The 19,261-nt window shown below is 39.4% G+C and overlaps 1 protein-coding gene across 1 annotated transcript in view; it reads left to right on the top strand.

Moving 5' to 3' along the window:
• Positions 1–802: 802 nt before the first annotated feature.
• Bpgm (bisphosphoglycerate mutase) overlaps positions 803–19,261 on the top strand; it is a 27,100-nt gene continuing 8,641 nt past the window's right edge. The window contains exons 1-2 of the mRNA XM_010616151.3: positions 803–960; positions 9,872–10,533. Coding sequence (XP_010614453.1) covers positions 9,933–10,533 — 601 coding nt within the window. The 5' untranslated portion in view covers positions 803–960; positions 9,872–9,932. The remainder of the gene's footprint in view (positions 961–9,871; positions 10,534–19,261) is intronic.

Below are 19,261 nucleotides of genomic sequence, written 5' to 3'. Positions count from 1 at the left end.
GCTATTCGGAGGCCAAGGCAAGAGGATAACAAATTTGAGGCCAGCTTGGGCAATTTAGCAAGACTTGTTTCAAGATTTTAAAAGGGCTATGGATGTGGCTTAGTTCTAGAGGGCTTGCCTACCATGTATGATGCCCCGAATTGAGTGGGCGGCATCACCACGGGTTTCTCTTGTTCAGTGATTTGGCCTCTGAATTTACAATACTCTCCCATTCCCTCTGCCCCTCCTTGTTCTTTTAGGGAGTTAATGACTTTTCTTCTCCATCTCAAACAATGTCAGGAAACTGCCTTAGGGTAATCCCTATCATTGCAGTAAGGGAAAGTAAGAATGATCTACTGTCTATAAACTGGACACTAAAGGCTTTCGCTTGAATCGCAATTTAAGACTTAAAAGCACGCGTATCTGTGTCAAAGAAGCACTCCTCTGTAAGAACCGTCCAGCCCACGTTTTAATCCTAAAATGCTCCAAGTAAAAGAAACATCACTGCATCTCCTTCAAGATTCCTCTAACACCATTCCTCAAAGACAGGCCCTGGGACGCGAAACGCTTTCTGGAACGTCAACCTTACACTACCTCTCCCAGCCCATGGCATTGCCATTGCCCGGGCGACGTTGGAGAGTTTGTTCTTTTATTTCCCTACGTCCACGCCCGCCCCCTGTCGCCGAAGCTATCCGCTCACTGGAATAGACTCATGCTCGTCTTCTCAGCAAGCCAATCAGCGCCTCTTTTCTTACCCAGGGATTTGGGAAACGGAAAAGCCCTCCGCCAGTCCAGGGAACGGGGCGGAGCCGTAGGTGAATGACAACTGCGTCCTCCAATAGGCAGAGCGGTATGGCCAGCTCAGGCTAGCTCCGGGGCTAGAAAAGAGCGTTGATGCCGGCGGCAGCAATGAATTGCAGAGGGAGCGGGCTGCTCTGTGACCCTGAGGAGCAGCGGCGGCTGCAGGTGGCCTCTTTGCAGGTGAGTGGTTTGTTGAGGAACGTTACACTTGCGAACCATTCCGTTTTGAAAGGATGGAGTATTCTGTTGTGGGGTGCGGGAAGGCCAGTCTGGTCCTTCCCCCCAATCTGGTGGACCGGGGACCCCGCGCCCCTCTCCTGGGCGCTGGTGACATGGTGGCCAGAGTAGCCGGAAGCGAAGGAGTGATGAATTTTCCTTTCTTGGAATTGTGAGGCAAGTGTGGAGGGCCTCTCAGGACTCTCTCTTAGGAGACTCTCTCAGGGCTCTGTCACTGTATTTATGGCGATTGCAGGCTTGGTCCTAAAAGTTTAAATAGATTCAAAACAAACAGAACACTTCAACGCCATGAAAGGAAAGGAGGTGAATATGTGTAATGGTTTTTGGAGCCAGATCACAGGTTCATAAAAGCATTAACCCTTGAAGTCATTGTAATTCTCTCTGTTCTAAGAGATGGGGGCGTATATTACATTAGATAAGGTCAAAGTGAATGCATAATTGAAATTAAGTACAGTAAGACTTTGAAGGATAATTGGTTGTTATGTAGTTTAACTTCCATTCCCCTGCCTCCTCCCTTCCAAATTCTGGAGGATTTATGGCTTGTGAGTGATACTAGGATATTAACTAAGTGAATGTGGACCCTTTCTGAAGCGGAAGGTGGACCTGAACATTATATTTCACCAGTAGGTACTAATTTTTTATATATAATAAAAGGACGCATGTCAATATGAAAACTATCTCCCCAAGTCCACTAAGATTATCCATCTTTGTATTCCTGTGGCACCTCACACACCATAGATTGACACCCTTTCCCTTGGTGGTGGATTGTAGAGAAACATAAAACAAATGTTATAGTAGAAAACTCTGAAGTCAGCACATCTTGGTTTTAGTCCTGAAGCTGCTACTATTTCTGTAATCTTAAACAAATCATTTCAACTCTGACTTTCATTTTTCACATCTTTAAAAAAGCAGAAGTTGCTTTAGATTATTTCTCAGGTTCATGATTGTATTAAAGTATGTTTTAAAGCATAGATGATTAGCCAATTCTATTACAGCTGTGCAAGCAACATCTCCTTGCAGTATATTCTATAACAAATGTGTTAGCATATAAAAGTTCCCAGCTTCCAGGATATACTATTTTGTATCCATATTTAACCTAAAGCAAATTAAACAGATCATGGTAGGAAAACTTGGAAAGTACAGAAGAATAATGTGGCAGAGAATGCCATCCTTAATGATTTGATGGTTAATGTTTGGGGAGATTTGTTAGTCTTTTCCTCTTTTGCCTTCTATCCTATGGTTGGTTGACATTAAGAGGCATATTTCAGTATGTTACATCCAAGTTCCTCTGCATTCATTTTTGTGTGGCTTGCCTTGAGAGCATAGGACATAAGAAATGTTTGAAGTGAACAGTTCCTTGAAATCCTTGGAATATAATTGTTAGGAGAGGATGTTTATGTAGGGAAACAGGAAAAAAATGTTACAAAAAAGCTATTCTTTGAAATTTGGCCACAGGAATGAGGGAAATATATTTGTTGACTACTTTACAAAAGTATTTAGACTTCAAAATATTACTTAGTGTTTAGTATGCTTTTAGGGCTGTATCTTTCCATCATCCTCTTTCACCCACATTTGACACATTACTCCTTCCACCATCTAAACTACTCTCTAACCTTCCTCTTCAGTTTACTTTATTCCCAGATTTTGCTTCTGTTCCGCACCATCAGCCAGGTAAGATGGTTTTGATGGACCTAAGATTTGTGCCAGCATTTGTGAATTAGTAAAAGTCTGCTCCACTCTACTTCTCACTTTTTGGTAGAATGCTTCACCATAATTCATTCAATATTCCTAACAGTCCCTTGAGAACAGGAGTTTCATTATTGTCATCTACATGGATATAAAACATTCAAGGTCATATTGTCAGTAAGTAGCAAGGCCAGGCTTAAAACTGGGCTGTTTTTACTTACGTTTTTTGGAATTTGGTGGATATGGTTAGTTTTGGCAAAGCTACTACTCTAGGGAATTAAGTATCCAGAAGAAGGAGACAGGGGAATGTTTTGTACAATGTTTTTGCACCAAGCAGACTGGAACAAGTACTGTGGTCCCAGGAAAACTGCATCTTCTTACACTTCTTTCCCTCCCCTATGAGGAAGAGGCTGTTCCTCTGTAGTGTGTTCCTCTGTAACAAATTATCAATAAGGGATGTTAGAGAATGAGAGGGATATAGTGTTTGAAACATCTGTGAGGGATAGCATTTGCTCCCACTGTAAAGAGGTATTCTTATAACTAAACACAAATGGAAAAGTTGCTCTAAAATAATAGACCATGGAATATTAAGTGTCTTAATGTGCTTATCATGTTTGAACTTTTAATATTGAACATGACTTGGGGGAAGGCATATTTCATTAGGATACCTGAAGCTCTAAAGAACTAAGCACTGGATTTCATTTCTCTTGAGAATGATTTCTTTTTAATTCATCCAAGACATCACGAACCTCATTTTCTCTCTGCTATCCAGTATAATCAGCCCATTTTCTATACAGTTAGATTCCTAGTTCAATGAGAGCTGAATTGCTCAAAGCTATGCACTGAGAATTTGGACCAAGGAAAATATCTGAGTGGTCTGGGGAAACAATTGAATATTTAATATTTATATGTAAGCTTTGGGTCAAAGTGATTCTGATTCTGGGGTTCCTTATTTTATATTACTTGACATTGTATTGTGAATCAGATTTCTTGCTCAATTTTTAGACACAGAAGAAAAACTGAGTTTTTAGGTTGGACCTGACCCTTTGATTTGCATGTCTTGTGATACTAGAGTATTAGACATTTGACATTAATTTTCAAACACTTGGGGAAAGGAGGAAGCAATGACCTAAAATGGTTAATTTGGAAGACAAGGTGAACCTCAGCTATAGACAGGATGCAGCACATTAAATTATATGGCTTAATGAATCCAGATGAAATTTCTAAACATAGATAGTGAAAAATCTTTGAAAGTAATATGTCACCTGCAAAATTTATCCTTCATCCACGTGTTTCTTTATTGCTAAAGCCATTACTTAGCACCCGCCTCATATCAAGCATTCACCTGAAGTGTGAAGCATTGTGGGATAATATATAAAGATGGTTCATAGGGGTAAAGCATGTCTTAATGGCAGATTGTATGTTGGAGTGTAACAAGACAAATCACTTTTTTCCTATAGTTGTATCTTGAACCCATTCCTAAATCAATTAAGCAAAACTTAGACTGATTTAGATGTACTCAGTATTTTCTTCAGTGAGGGAATAAAAAAAAATTGTGATTAACATTCCATTACTAAAGGTACTTTGCAGTTCTGACCAGGAATAAATCTAGCAATTTAATAATGTATCTTATGACAGGAGTCCTAGTTAAGGTTAAAAATCCTGATGTAGTTAATAGATCTAAGGACAGGACCCAGGTAGGAAAGTGTATGCATACCACCAAGCCTTCTGGCCCACTGCTTGTTTCTATATAGCCCACAAGCTATGAACAGTTTTACATTTTAAATAGTGAGGTTAAACCAATAAGAACAAAATTTCTTGTGTATGACAATTGTATGAAGTTATAATTTCTAGTGTTATACATAGTTTTATTTTAATACAGCCACACCTGTTCCTTTATGCCTAATCCATCTACAGATGCTTTCAACTACAATGACAGAATTGCAGATAATTATGACAAGAGTCTTCCAAAACTCCTCTTTGCCCTATTACAGAAAAAAGTTGTTAACATTTTAACTGAGCTATAGTATCTTTCACTTTTATCTCCTTCATCCCAGTTTAATAGCCATTATCCTGGTCCAGGTCTTCATTATATGTTACCAAAACTATTGCAAAAACCTTACAGCAACTACGAGATCACACCTCTGGTTTTTCCTGTCTTTCTCTGTTTAAGTGCTGCCTGGTCCTTTCAAAATGCATACTATTAAATTTTAATGGTGTCTCAATTTATAAAAGAGCCTGCATCCTTGGCAACTGGGCCTTCCTTGGGCCACTAGTCAGTCTTACCTTCTAGACTAGTCTTCTCCTACTTCCTGGTTATACCCTATACTTAGGGTAACCATATAATTTTCCAAATGGGATACTTGAGTGTGAAAGGGTCCCGAGTGCCTAAAGCAATATTATTCAAGGCAAATGAGGATGTATAGTCACTCTGCTTATAACTCCAGCCAGTTTGATGGGCTTGCTATTCTCTAAAGCACCTGTTCCTTTGCCTCGACTCATTGTTCCTTTAATCTAGAATTCATTTCCCTTTTTCTATAAATCTAAATCTTAACTATCTTTCCAAATAGTTCAGTGGCTCTGAAATTACTCAGAAGTTGCTTCTTTCTTCCTACTTCCTTTATGAATAAGTGCTTTTCATGGTGTGAATTACTTTCAGCTTTAGTGATACACACACACACACACACACACACACACACATATCAACTTTCCTTATTGGTTTCTTGAAAACATAATTCACGTTGTACTCCTCACAGGCCTACCATGGTGCTGTGCCTATGGGATTTTGCATCATGTTTGAAGAATGAATTAATTGGCTGGGTTAGGGAGACTGGAGTATTAGAGGCTTTCATTTTATGAATCACTCATTTTAATGTGATTAAAATAGTGAGAAAAGTTGGGTTTCCAACAACTGAGGATAGAGGCTTATGCTTTGGGGCCAGCTGCCTGAGACTGAATCCAGCTCTGCCAGTTAGACTTGGGAAAGTTAACTCCTCCTAAGTTTCTGTATCTACTTCTGTAGGGGTAATTATAGAACCTACTCCATGGAGAGGGATTTTAAGTTCAAACAGTTCCAAGTACACTCTAGCACTCTATGAATGTTAGGTCCTGTGGTTAATATCATCATCATCATCGTCATCATCGTCATCACAGATGGGTAAGAAAATACAGCAACGCAACCCCAGGAGTAACAGAAGAGCTGGAGGAAATGCAACACCAAAAATCTTTGCAGATTTATTTTTCCCTGATGGAAGTCGTTAGCCTCCAGGGGATTAAAGCAGTGCAAGTCCTAAGAGATGATGTTTTCATTTAGTAAGAAACAATTTCATTAGAGCAGGCAAGGCACACATTAGGTGTCAGGTGTCAGACAACTAAGAAAGTAATGTGTGCAAGGAAGAAAGAGTGGGGAGGAGGAGGAGGAGGAGGTAGAGTCATATGGAAGATACCTTTGTTTAGTAACCATTCTTTTCAAACCACAGCATAACTTTAAAGTGGAAGAAACCTCTGGGGAATGATAATCCAATAATTTATGTGGCTTTTGGGGGGTATGAAGTATGTTATTGATTGTCACAAACTTTTTTCTTTTTCTTTTTTTTTGGGGGGTACCAGGGATCAAACTCAGGGTCCTTGTGCTTGTGAAGCAGGTGGCGGAACCACTGAGCTAAATCCCTGGCCCCTGAAGTGTTATTGATTAAAATAAGATTTTAAGTCTCAGTAAGTTGCTAAGGGATATTTATTTAAGGAAACTTATTTAAGGAACCTTAAGAACCAACTGCAGGTTTGTGGCTTTACTGAAAATAAAACAAGAAACAAAGCTTGAGGTTATAAAAAGGAGCAGTTTTTCCCTGGGGGAGGAAGGTTTAGTCTGTTCTTTGGAAGGTCTCTGCAAGCAGGGGTGATTACTGCTTGGCCTGCCTTTCTGGCTTGAGGTTTGTCTGCAGAACAGTGTGAGCCGAGCCCTCCTTCACAAATGCGCTTTGTGAAGTGGTAGCCTAGGTTTGGAAGGGCAAGCTGTGACTGCAGATCCACCTATGTGGTGAAGCCAAATGAGCCTGTAGCCCCAAACCAAAAATGAAATCCTCAAAGGTAAGAAGGAAAGAGCTAGGGACTAGAGGCAGAAGGCCTGGGTCACTATTCCAGATGGCTGTCTAGTGACCACATGTTTTTGAGCAAGTGAATTTCCATTTTCTCTGTAGAGATCATGACTATACTAACCTTTACAGAAATACAAGGCACAAAACTAGAGTGCATAATTACTCTTGCTTCTTTTCACCATTTTAAATGTACTGAGATTCTTGACTTAATTCACATCTGTCTATTAAAAACAGCCCTGACTGTTTTTACATTGGTGGTTACTGTTGGGACTGTCACACATTCGCCTTAGTAGCGTGACCTAGAATTGTTGTCTAGCTGAATTTGATTCATTCAAAACACCTACTAAGTACCTTGTGTCAAGTGACATGCTAGGTTCTCCAGAATGGTACAAACTGCTTTGATGTCACTTGGTCTCACTCCTTTGCACATTTTCAGCAGCTAGGTAAATAGGGAAAATAGTTGATAGTCCCAGGGAAAAGAGAGGGAAGTATTGTTTACTGGAGATAGACACACTAATTTAGTACCTAGCCCTGTATTCCGTTCTATATAGCACAGTGAGGGAAGGTGTATATTTGCAGTTTTTGTGGCTTATAGCACTGTTCCTCTACTCTAATAATATATATTATATATCTATATATATATAGATATATATATATCTATATATATATGTAGTTTGAGTAAAAACAGAATTTGCCTTATTTTTAAACAAAATAAGCAAATATAGCAGATTAATATCCTACAAAGCTTTGACAGTAGGTACCTGATGTTAATACATTATTTCCTTGATGTTATTGCTATACACTGTTGATAGTCAAAAGATGATGAAGTGCTTCTGCTTGCAGAATTTGTCCACCATACTCTTCTTCATTTGAAGAGAAAATAACTTCATTAACTGTTTAGCCTGGTGGCTTCTCATTTGGCAGGGCAAACTAAGGGTTAAAGCAGAGGAACAGTTGATGGCTTCTCTTTTCTCCAATCTCCTCCTCCACTACAGTTATTAAAACAGTGGGTCCAGTTCTCTGGCCCTGATGCTGCTGTTACCTGCTGGATTTGGGCTTTTTAAAGAGACAATATAAAAATATCTTTCTTTGGGTATTACACACCCAGCACTCACTTGTTCTCCCCTAGGTGAGGGCCCTGAAGATAGATGGAGCTTCATTAGCCTCATGATTATTCTGTCTCTAGGGCCAGGCAGTCACCTGACAAGCCACAGTCCAGACTTTTGTCCTCTTCTTTGTTTTTTGTTTTTGTTTTTCTTGGTACCGGGCATGAAACTCAGGTCCTTGTGCTTGCAAGGCAGGTAGTGGAACCACTGAACTAAATCCCTGGCCCTTGTCCCCTTCTTTGTTCTGCCACCCTAATGCCCCTCCTAGGCTGAGGGCAGAGACTTTGTGACCCTTCCCTGGAAATTCTCAACCTTGAGCCCCAGGTCTTCAGATCATCTTTGGGAGCACATGGGACTTCCTTGCTCCCTGTGCACCAAAGCTTCAAATCTGGTGTTTGGCAGGAAAGGTATATCATAATCCCAACTGTTGTGACCTTGCCACTAATGTGTTTCCCTGAAAATAAGACCTAACTGGAAAGTAAACCCTAGCTTGTTATTACCATGGTGATGGCCAGTGTCATGCAGGAGATTAAACCTCACTCTTCTCTTTCTCTGCTCATTGACTACTCTGTAATGGCAGGTAAGGCAAGAATAGGCTAATGGGGGCTGGCATTTTTGACCTCTAGTTTTCAAGGCTGTTAGGTCTTATTTTGGGGAAAACGTAATAGTTGTAAATCACCCTGATCTGATTTCCTCCCTTATTCCTAAGTCTTCTAGAATTTCTAAGAATTACTAAGGGTAGAAACTGGAGCCAGATTCCATTGAACTTTGTCACTGGTTGTTATATAACTGTGTGTGAATCACAGTGAAGTGGGACAGAATATCTCCAGTTAATGGAAGTTGCCAAGAGTGGCAGAAGACCAGGCCTTGATGCTCATGCAATCTGTACTCTCTGGTATAGAAAAACACTGTGGTGGAGATGCAGAGGGCTGGGCCACTAGAGCTGTGTCTCAGTGAGAAGAGTGAGGCTAGGCTGGCACCATCCAGTCTGCTCATGTTTCTGGGAAACAGAGTGGGCCCTGAGGCCTTTGAGCCCACAGCATAAATGCAGGGCTCTTCATCCCATTTATTAGATTCTCCTCCTGCTGAGATGTGGCTGGTGTACGTAGGCTGTCTGCACAGTCAGGGAGGAGGAGGCAGGCTTCTTTATCAGTGTGGTCCCCACTCCCACAAACCTTCTATTAATCTATTTCTCCAGACAGTGTCTCTCAGCTGCCTGCATTTGATAACTTGTTTTGCAGCCGGATTTATTGCTGCCTACAGCTGTATCTTGAGGCAGGTGAAAGATTGTTTAGGTGACGACCGCTTTGGGTGTTAATGTCACCTTAAATCACTTTTCATGCTGTTTCAGTATTGAACCAATGTGTCGCAAATACCTTTGATTTGCTTGTGTGTAGTATGGACCATAGCACTGAAGAGCTGGTTGCCACCAGTCAGTGATACAGATGAGAATGTAAGTGCTGGTTTACTGAGTTAACATGTTTAGTAACTTCCATAATGAGAAGGCAGGATTTGTTTTTTCCACCAGAGGAAAAACAAAGTGAGAAAGTTGCCTTGAGTGTAGACTCAGCTGCTAGGAAATGGACGTCCCCACCCAGACAGGAGTCATTCTTCCAGACATCTTTGGGTCCATCTATTAGGTCCTCTCTCCTGAAAGCATAAACAGCTGTTTTATCTGGTGGAAACAGCATTGCATTAGAATGAAGTGTTCTGTTATTTTATGTCATATAATCAACAGACTATACAGGCATTAGAAAATGTAAGTAATTAGTTTGTCTGTAATTATCTGGAGAATGAGTATATACTTGCTGCAGTGTATGAATACAGAGATCTGACATCAAAATTGCTCAAAGGAATTTCAGCTGAGTTTAGATACTAGCTGTTGTGAAATTGTGCTGCCTGCCACCCCTAGGTAATTGTTTGAATAAATAATGTAGCTTGTGCTTTTTGTTTTTTTTCTCTTTCTAGATGTATTGCTGACCTTGAACAGCATCCTGTTTGAAAGTCACAGGGAAGCCCAGCCATCAGTATGTCCAAGTACAAACTTATTATACTGAGACACGGAGAGGGTGCTTGGAATAAGGAAAACCGATTTTGTAGCTGGGTAGATCAGAAACTTAACAGTGAAGGATTGGACGAAGCTCGGAATTGTGGGAAGCAACTCAGAGCACTAAACTTTGAGTTTGACTTGGTGTTCACATCCATCCTTAATCGGTCCATCCACACAGCCTGGCTGATCCTGGAAGAGTTGGGGCAGGAATGGGTCCCTGTGGAAAGTTCCTGGCGTCTAAATGAGCGTCACTATGGGGCCTTGATTGGGCTCAACAGGGAGAAGATGGCTTTGAATCATGGCGAAGAACAAGTGAGGCTGTGGAGAAGAAGCTACAATGTGACCCCTCCTCCCATCGAGGAGTCACATCCCTACTACCATGAAATCTACAATGACCGGAGGTACAAAGTGTGTGATGTTCCCTTGGATCAGCTGCCTCGATCTGAAAGCTTAAAGAATGTTCTGGAGAGACTTCTTCCTTACTGGAACGAAAGGATTGCTCCTGAAGTACTGAAAGGCAAAACCATTCTGATATCTGCTCATGGAAATAGCAGTAGAGCCCTCCTGAAACATCTGGAAGGTACCACCTTTATGTACTGCTTATTATAGGTTGTGTTGTCTTACATCTGGGCCTTAATCTAGCGGTTAAGTTAATAATGCATTTACATAGCAGACTTTCCTTCTATCTGCCTCTTCTGTCGAAGCAGAAGCCTGCAGAGTCAAACAAGCTTTGGAGTCTTCTGAGTGCTCAATATGATGCAGATTTTGGGATCCATCCTTGCAGTTTCTGAAATACTAAGTCTGGAGTGGAACCTGAGAATTTGCATTTCAGCTGATACTGCAGCAGGTTGGGACTCCAGATTTTGAGAAACACTGATCTAAAAGGATTATGTGTTTTGTTGTAATAAGGTGAAAGTAGGCAAGGAAAGGAGTAAATTGTAAAAATGGTGTTGAAAATACATTTATTTGAGATTTTCAAGTTAAATAAACTGGATTTCAGTTTTTGCCCACTTTCTTCCAACTTTAAACAATTAGGGCTGTGTTTTTAGACCTAGGTTTTCTGAACAATTCTTTGTTCACATCTTCTTTTTCCACACTGGGCAGTCACTGATTAGGAGAAAGTTCCAAGGGGGAGAAGAAAAAAAAACCCAATAGTTTATTTATCTTGACTCTGAATGTTTGAAGATAGTCAGTAGCTTTATTTTTATTTCAACAACTTGGTGTTATGTTTTTAATGTACTATTTTGTTATCTTCTGCTTCAGTAGCATGAAGTCTTTTGAGAAATCTAGTTCACCAGTGATGTGACAACCTTGAGGAGACTTTGTCCCCGTCTGTCCCTTCACTGGTCCCAGATATTGTGTTTTTTCAGTGATCTGCTCTGTGTTTTTCTGTCTACATCACTGCTGGCAGTTAGCTGCCTGGTATTAGAACGTATTTCTGCATTGTTCCTCTCCATTCTGATTTACTTTTCTGTAAGAGGCTATAAAAAAATGAAGAGGTTGATATGATATGTGAAATAAGTGGAAATAGGTTATTGGTAAGAAAATGAAATGTTCTTTATAAGATTTTAATGTAAACTTTTTAGCATGTGATTATTTTCCCCCAGTTTTTATATATGAACAAGAGCCACATCATTGCTAGAATACCTGACATCCATTAATCATGCTGAGGTCTGAAATCCACAGACTTTATTAGCTGTTAATAACTTGATTGGCCAGACATAGCACTTGATCTGTTTGTGTGCCTGTAGGCATAAATCTTATTATTTGGAGATATATCTATCTTCATATATTCACATACACACATATAATATATATGTTATTCGGCTGCTTCCTTGTTCAGAGTAATCAGGTATTTGATAAAATGCTATATAATTTCATCATTAATGGACTTTATTGTGTGACAAAGAGTCGAGGCACCTATTAGGACAATAAACTGAAATTCAGAATTTCATGGTTTCTGCTGGAAGATATATTCTGTCCAACCACATCAATGCCTTTTCTAGAGATGAGCCTTAGACCTCCTTGTGGCCAGCCTCCCTCCCCACAGAAAATGTCACTACCTCCTTCAGGATCCTCTTTTTCTCCTTTTCAGTAAGACATCCCTCCTTTGAAAAGAAGAGGGAGGGAGGGATGGGGGGGCACTACCTTCCCTATGCTCTTCATCTGTCCTCAAGTTTAATTCTAAGATTGCTCTGTAGCCCCAAACAGCATATTCTAGATGTCTCCTCTTTCCATTGCATTACTAATCCAACTATTTGTTTCTGCTGTTTTTAAGGAAATAGCAAGGTTTAACCCAATGGTGAAAGAGACCTGTCATGGGCAGATTACCTCTAGAGGGCAAGGTTAGACAGAAAGAAAAGCTGGATTTTCTAATTTTAGGGAAAGTTTGAAGCCATTAATAATTCATTGAAAAATAATTTAATCACAGCATGCCTACTATGGAAAATAATGCAGCAGTTCTTCAAAAGGTTTGAAGAGGTACCCTAAGTTGGAGCAGTTGGACACTAGTGTATGCTTTATCAGTTTCCGGGGGTGGGGGTGCTTAAGAAAGTGCCCAAAACTGGTTGATGTAAAACAACAGAAGTTTAATTTGGGAGCAGGAAGTTCCAAGTTGGCAGGGTTGGATCCATACTTCATGTAGTTCTAAGAGGTCATCCTCTGTTACCTGTGTAGCCTTTGGGGACCATCAGCTGTCTTTGGTGTTCCTTGATTTGTAGGAGCATCACTCCAGTCCTATCTCCTCATGTGGTCTTCTTCAGTGAGTATTGGTGTTTCTTGTTCAAATTTTTCTTTCTTTTTTTGTAAGGATACAATAGTATTGAATTAAGGCCCACCCTAGTGACCTCATCTTAACTTTGATTGTTTCACAAAAGGTCAGATTCAGAGATTTGAAGATAGGAACTTCAGTGTATCCTTTTTTGGAGGACGCAGTTCAATCCGTAACAATACTCAAGATGAATGAAAGTTTTCACACGAGAACATTTACACTAACTTACATAGCAACCTATTCATAATAGCCAAAAGTAAATCACCTGAAATGTCTGTCAGCTAATGATTCAGTAAATTAAATGTGTTATAGCCAAACAATGAAATATGATTCAACAGTAAAAGGAATGAAGTATTGCAATGATACAGGCTAGAACCGAGATGACCTTGAAATCATCTTATGTGGAAGAAGCCAGGCAGAAAGGATCACCTGGGATTCCATTATATGAAATGTCCAGAATAGACAAATCTATAAGGACAGTAAGTAAAGTATAGTACTTGTTACCTAGGACTGGAATGTGGGAGTGAAGTATAATAAGATTAAAAGTGGTTGTTAAATGGGCAGAGTTTCTTTTGGGGTAATGGAAATGTTCTAAAATTGATTATGATAATGATTGCACAGCACTGTGAATGTACTAAAATCCATTGAAATGTACACTTTGAATTCTGTATGAATTATATCTCATTAAAGGCATAAACATAATCTACATGATTGAAAGGTAAAAGGATTGTCATTGTTTTGTCTAGAAAACAATTAGGGCAGATTAGGGCAAATGTAAGGAAGTAATAAAAGACAGAAACACATAGATTTGAAATATAGGATAAAGAGAATAAAAACATTTTCTAAAAGGTCTGTGTATGGTTATAGCCATAGGAGTTGAGGGGCTGAGGATGGAGGGTATAGCTCCTTGTCATAGTGCTTGCCTGGCCTTTGAGACCCTTGGTTAGATCCCAGCACTGAGGGAGAAAAAGAAGGGCTGCAAGCAGCCTAAGGATGAATACTGTACCTGCTCATTTCTTGGAGAACCTTGTGAGTCCATTTTTGCCCTGATGAGTTACAGGTGAAGCTAGCTATGTTCTTATTGTGAGGATAATTGATTTAAAACAGTGAAGTTGGTGTGGTACGTGGTAAATTGAAGAAAAAGACTTACATAGGAGGTATATGAACATGGAAAAGGCAAAGAAAGGCTGGATGAGGTCTGAAGGAGGGAGGCTTGTATGAAGAGGATTGAGAACGGAGATGGTAGCGTTGCGGAGGGCATTGGTGATTTTTATACTGTGACAACCCATGCAGGTTAAAGTGGGCCCACTGCTGACTGATTCAGGCACACATCTGACAAAGCACTGCAAAAACTCCTACCATCAGCTTTGTATCTAAAGCATTCCATTCTGTAGTGTTCCAGACAGGCCGGCATGTATTTCTTTCTCTGTGGTTGGCATAGTCACTTCCTGTTTGTTCACATCAAAGGAAAAGCCAGGTACCAAACTGAGCCTTGGCTACTGTATGCATCTTGCCAGAGGAAGTAAACTGTTTAGTCTGGGTTCAAGTACAGGACTGGGGAGCTTCAAGTTTGGATAAGAGTGGCAGGCAAAAAGGCTCGTGTAAGACTTTGTGTTTGCAGAATTGTGTGCAGCTGTACACAGAGCAAGCAGAGAAGTAGTGAGATGGAATTAGAGACGGAGGAGGAAAGGTCAGCTGGGACTAGCTGTGGGAACTGGGACTGGCTCTAGTCACCTTTGGCATTTAATGTGTTATTTTCAGAAGCAATGAGTTCAAGCCTTCCATTCATGAGGCACTTTTCTAGCAGTATAGTTAAGCTTTATTTTATTTTATTTAAGTATACTAGATTTATAGAAACTTTTACTTGTAAACATTTTAATTAAAATGTAAAATAGATTATTTGCCTCGTTCTAAATTAGAGGCTGTTTTTCTATCATTGTGTTACAATTATTCAAATAACCCATTTTCAGTTGCTCCCTGTAACCCATCTTTGAGTTCTACAGTTAGTATTCAAATTTTTAAGAGTTAAAAATAGGTAGGTCGTCTATGAAATTCAGTCTCTTCTTTTGGCTCTTACTGGTAATAGAATACAGAACTCTTACCACAAATTGTATATCAATAGAATTTTAACTTAGTTGGTTAGAAAGGCAAGTGGGGAGTAGGTGAAACCTCTTAGCTGAAGATGTTAGCTGGAGCTATTGCTTTATTTTTCTAATCTTTGAGTGTATACATCTCAGAATTGGGGTTTTCTCCTGTCTTTTAACAAGTCTCTGTCTCCCTGAATACCTCTTCTTGAAAGGGAATAGTAGTACTCAACAACTAGGCCACACACACCCTGAGAGGTCCGACTGGAGATTTTATTCAAGGGGTGGGAGCAGAGGGAGAGAGAGCAGAAGAAGAAGCAGAAGGAGAGAAGAGAAGGGAAGGGAAGGGGAGATGAGAAGATCTCAAATAAAAAACATTATCTCTTCTAGAAAATGGGAAAGGGAGGCGGAGCTAGGTACAAAGTTCTCAGATCGAATGAAATAATAAAAACGACCACAGTGGCCTTGGTAGGAGGGAAACTAAAGATAAGAGCATGAAGTCATTCTAAGAGCCAAGAAGCACCAGGAAAATGCAGCCTGTGATGTTAGCATCACAGCATACTCTAACATGATCAATTCCCTAATAACACTTCTCTCACTTCCCAAAGCTAATAGATTTTTAAACAAGCAGCTTAGAGAAAACAAAAGAACATGTAGAAGACATTTTATCTAAATTTTTATTAGTACTAGATGGAAACAACTTTTTGTTTGAGGCTGAGAATCTTTGAACTTTTTTTTTTCCTTGTGAAGTTCATAATGGGTATAGTCTTTAATCACGTCTTAAATAGTAAAAGATTAGATTTAATTTGAAAGCCCAGAAGTTAGAATTAGTTTGGTTTATCTGTGTGCCCAGGGTCCACCAAATTAGATCCCGATCTTGGCCCAAGGAATAGAGCACCTACACATGAATTAGACGAACAAGGTCTGGCCTTTTGGGAGCCTATGTCTTCCTTTAATTTCCTTCTGAGGCTATGGCCATACTACCCCAAACAAACCCAATCTCGTCTGATTTCCTGCTGAAATTGGCCAGCATTGTACCTCTACCAAAGTCCTTGGAATGCTTACACATAGTTTTCATACTTTGAAATTTTAATTAGCTTTTTATTCCTTATAGTCAGTCTTTTGTTCCGTGTAAAAAGCATACTCACATAATAAATACAGTAGAAATGTATTTATTCAGTGTATTTGGTGGATATTGCTAAAGATTATCTGGATCCCATAGTAGTGCTATTTACAGTTGAACAAACATTTATTAAATGATTGCAGTGGTAAGGCACTGTTTTAAGAGCCTGGGTAACATAGGAACGCATAAACTGTTGTTTCTGTTTTCAGGGAACTCATAGTCCTAGTGGGGAAGCCAGCACTTGCACACACACCTCTCATAGAAGACATATGTTAAGACTGCAGTCCAGTGCAGTGTACACAACTGTGTCTTTGCTTCTGGTCCCAAATAAAGTGAATTGGGAAGGTCATTTATAAGTATAGATTTGCCTTTCTGAATTTAATCCTTACACAGAAAACAAAGTTTAAATTTCTTTCCATGCCAGGCGTGGTGGTGCACGCCTATAATCCCAGCACTCTGGAGGCTGAGGCAGGAGGATCACTGTGAGTTTAAGACCAGCCTGGGCTACACAGTGAGTTCCAGGTTAGTCTCACTACATAGTGAAAACTTGTTTCAAAAAAACAAAACAAACAAACAAAAAATTTCTTTCCATCTCGCATTACGCTACCGTTTGACTTCTCCCCAAACTTTCATTATTTCTTCTTGAAATACTCCAGTCGTTTCAGTAGTTGGCAGTTAATTCCTGGATGCTTCTATGTGAAGATTTAGGAATCAAAGACAGTGGGTACATGAAGAGATGGTTTCAGAGAGACCATGCAGGACAAGAGTAGATTCTGAGCCAGAACTTGGTGACATTCTCCTATTGAATATTCTGGGACACCAGGCCATGTGATATCTGCCATTCATTTTTAACTTTTGTATGATGTTCCAGAGAATCGGTTTGCAGTCAGATACTATATAGTGCTAATTATGTTTTGTTCAATCTGTTGCAGGTGCATATTTTAGCCTTTGGAGTACTGTTTGCGTAACTTTCTATTTTTGTTGTTGTTGTTGAGACAAAATCTCACTATATAGTTGAGGCTGGCCTTGAATTCACTCTGTAGCCCAGGCTGCCCTTGAAATGACGTTCCTCCTGCCCCAGCCTCCCAAGCACTGGGATTACAGGCGTGTACCACCATGTTCAACATGTTTATGTAACTTTCTTAGTATGAAGAATGTAGTTTACGTAAAAATTGGGTAACAAATAATGACTTTAGGTGAAGTATAGTTCTGGTGGCCATTGTTTAGTGGGCCCACAGAAACGTGGATAAGGCATTGACATGAGCTTGAGAGTGGTGTTATTAAAGAGACCACCTGTTGGGTCAGGTTAAATGTAATGCCACGTTCAAACAACTGAGTCCTTTATGTGTTCCAGGCTCTTGCCAAAGACCTAGAACTCACTGCTAAGGTCACAGACATAACCCCTAAACCTGGCCCATCATTATAAAGAGCCCAGCTAACCTGTTTATGCATTTTCCAGTCTTTTGAACTCTGGGTGCTGATATCTGATGTCTATTTAGTACCAAGCATTTTATAAGAACAAAGCAGAAATATGAAAATTGTCTTCTCTCCCCTAATGTGATAGTGGAAGTAAGCATAGGCAAGTCAGGTAACTAGATATGGGATATGGGAGTTTTTACAAAAAAAGGAACAAGTCCATTTTTGCTGCCTTAATAAGTCTTGTTTCTTGCACAGGTTTATATAACCTTTCTGGATCTGTTTGTATTTTTAACAGCTTTATTAGGGGTATAATTCACATATACTCACTCACCATTTAAAACGTACACTTCAGGGCTGGGGATTTAGCTCAGTGGTTTGGTGGCCTGCCTTGCAAGTGCAAGGACCCGGGTTCAATCCCCAGTACCAAAAAAAAAAAATAATAATAAATAAATAAATAAATAAAACGTACACTTCAGTGGCTTGTACTGTGCACTTATTCTTTGGTATCCATGGAAGATCGATTCCAGAAAACCATGACATGCCAAAATCTGCGAAAGTTCATGCCCCCTCTATAAAATGGCTTAATATTTACATTTAACCTACCCCATAAATTTGAAATCTTCTCTAGATTACTTATACTATCTAATACAATGTAAATGCAATGTAAATATGTTATATGGTATTGTCTAGGGAATTATGACAAGAAAAAGTTTATACCTACTTGATATAGATGTAATATTTTTTAGTATGTTTCCATCCATGATTGATTGAATCCACGGATGGGGAGCCAGTATATCTGAAAGGGGTCACTGTATTCACAGAATTACAATCCATCACCACAAGCAATTTTGAAATATTAGAGAAGATGGAAGGGATGAGAAAGATTGGTAAAGAAGTACTAAGTTAGTTTGATGAGAGTAAGAAGTTCTGGTGTGCTGTTGTACTATATAGAGTGATAACAGATCATCATTATGGACTGTGTATTTAAAAACTAGACGAAAGGATTAAAAAATGTTTTCATTATAAAGAAATGATGAGTGTTTGAGGAGATAGGTACGTTCAACTTAAATATGTATGTTTTTTTACCTCCAAAAGAAGCTTTAATCCCTCAGTTGTTACTACTCCCCATCCTCCCATTGCTCCAGCCCTCACAACAGTTAATCTACTTAGTCCCTTAATGAATGTGCCTGTTCTGAACACTTCGGATTAATGGAGTCATACAAAATGTGGGGTTTGTAACTGGCTTTTTTTTAACTTAATGTTTTCAGGGTTCATCCGTTTTGCAACAATACCTCATTCCTTTTCACTCCCAAATAATATTCCAGTGTATGGCTATATTACCTTTAATTTATTTGTTTATTGGTTAATGGGCATTTGGGTTGTTTCTGTGGGCTATTATGAATAATGCTGCTGTGAAGGTTTGTGTACAACCTCCAGTGTAGATCTGTGTTATGTTCTCTTATGTTCTAGGAGAATTGCCAGATCATGGTAACTATATTTAACTGTTTGAAGAACCACCAGATGTTTTCCAAAGAAGCTACAGCCTTTTGCACTCACAATTTTACAGTGGATTATGGCTCTAATTTCTCCATTTTGACAACACTTGTGTGTGTGTGTGTGTGTGTGTATTTTTATATTTATATTTATATATTTTTTAAATTGTAGCCATTCTAGTAGGTGGAAAGTGGGGCCTTCTTGATTTTTTATTTTGCATTTCCCTGATGGCTAAGAATGTTGACCATCCTTTCCTGTGTGTATTGCCCATCTGTATATCTTTAGGGAAATGTCTGCTCAGATCTTTTTCCCTTAATTTAATTTGTTCATTTGTCTTTTGAAACGCAAATGTTCTTTGTATATTCTAGATAGAAGTCCCTAATCAGATATATGATTTGCAAAAAAAAAAAAAAAAAAA

Source organism: Fukomys damarensis, unplaced genomic scaffold, assembly GCF_012274545.1.
Source record: "Fukomys damarensis isolate Sample0158 unplaced genomic scaffold, DMR_v1.0_HiC HiC_scaffold_16, whole genome shotgun sequence".
In the NCBI taxonomy this organism is placed as follows: domain Eukaryota; kingdom Metazoa; phylum Chordata; class Mammalia; order Rodentia; family Bathyergidae; genus Fukomys; species Fukomys damarensis.
The sequence above is the reverse complement of the archived record's forward strand: the minus strand, read 5'-3'. Positions and strand labels throughout refer to the sequence as shown.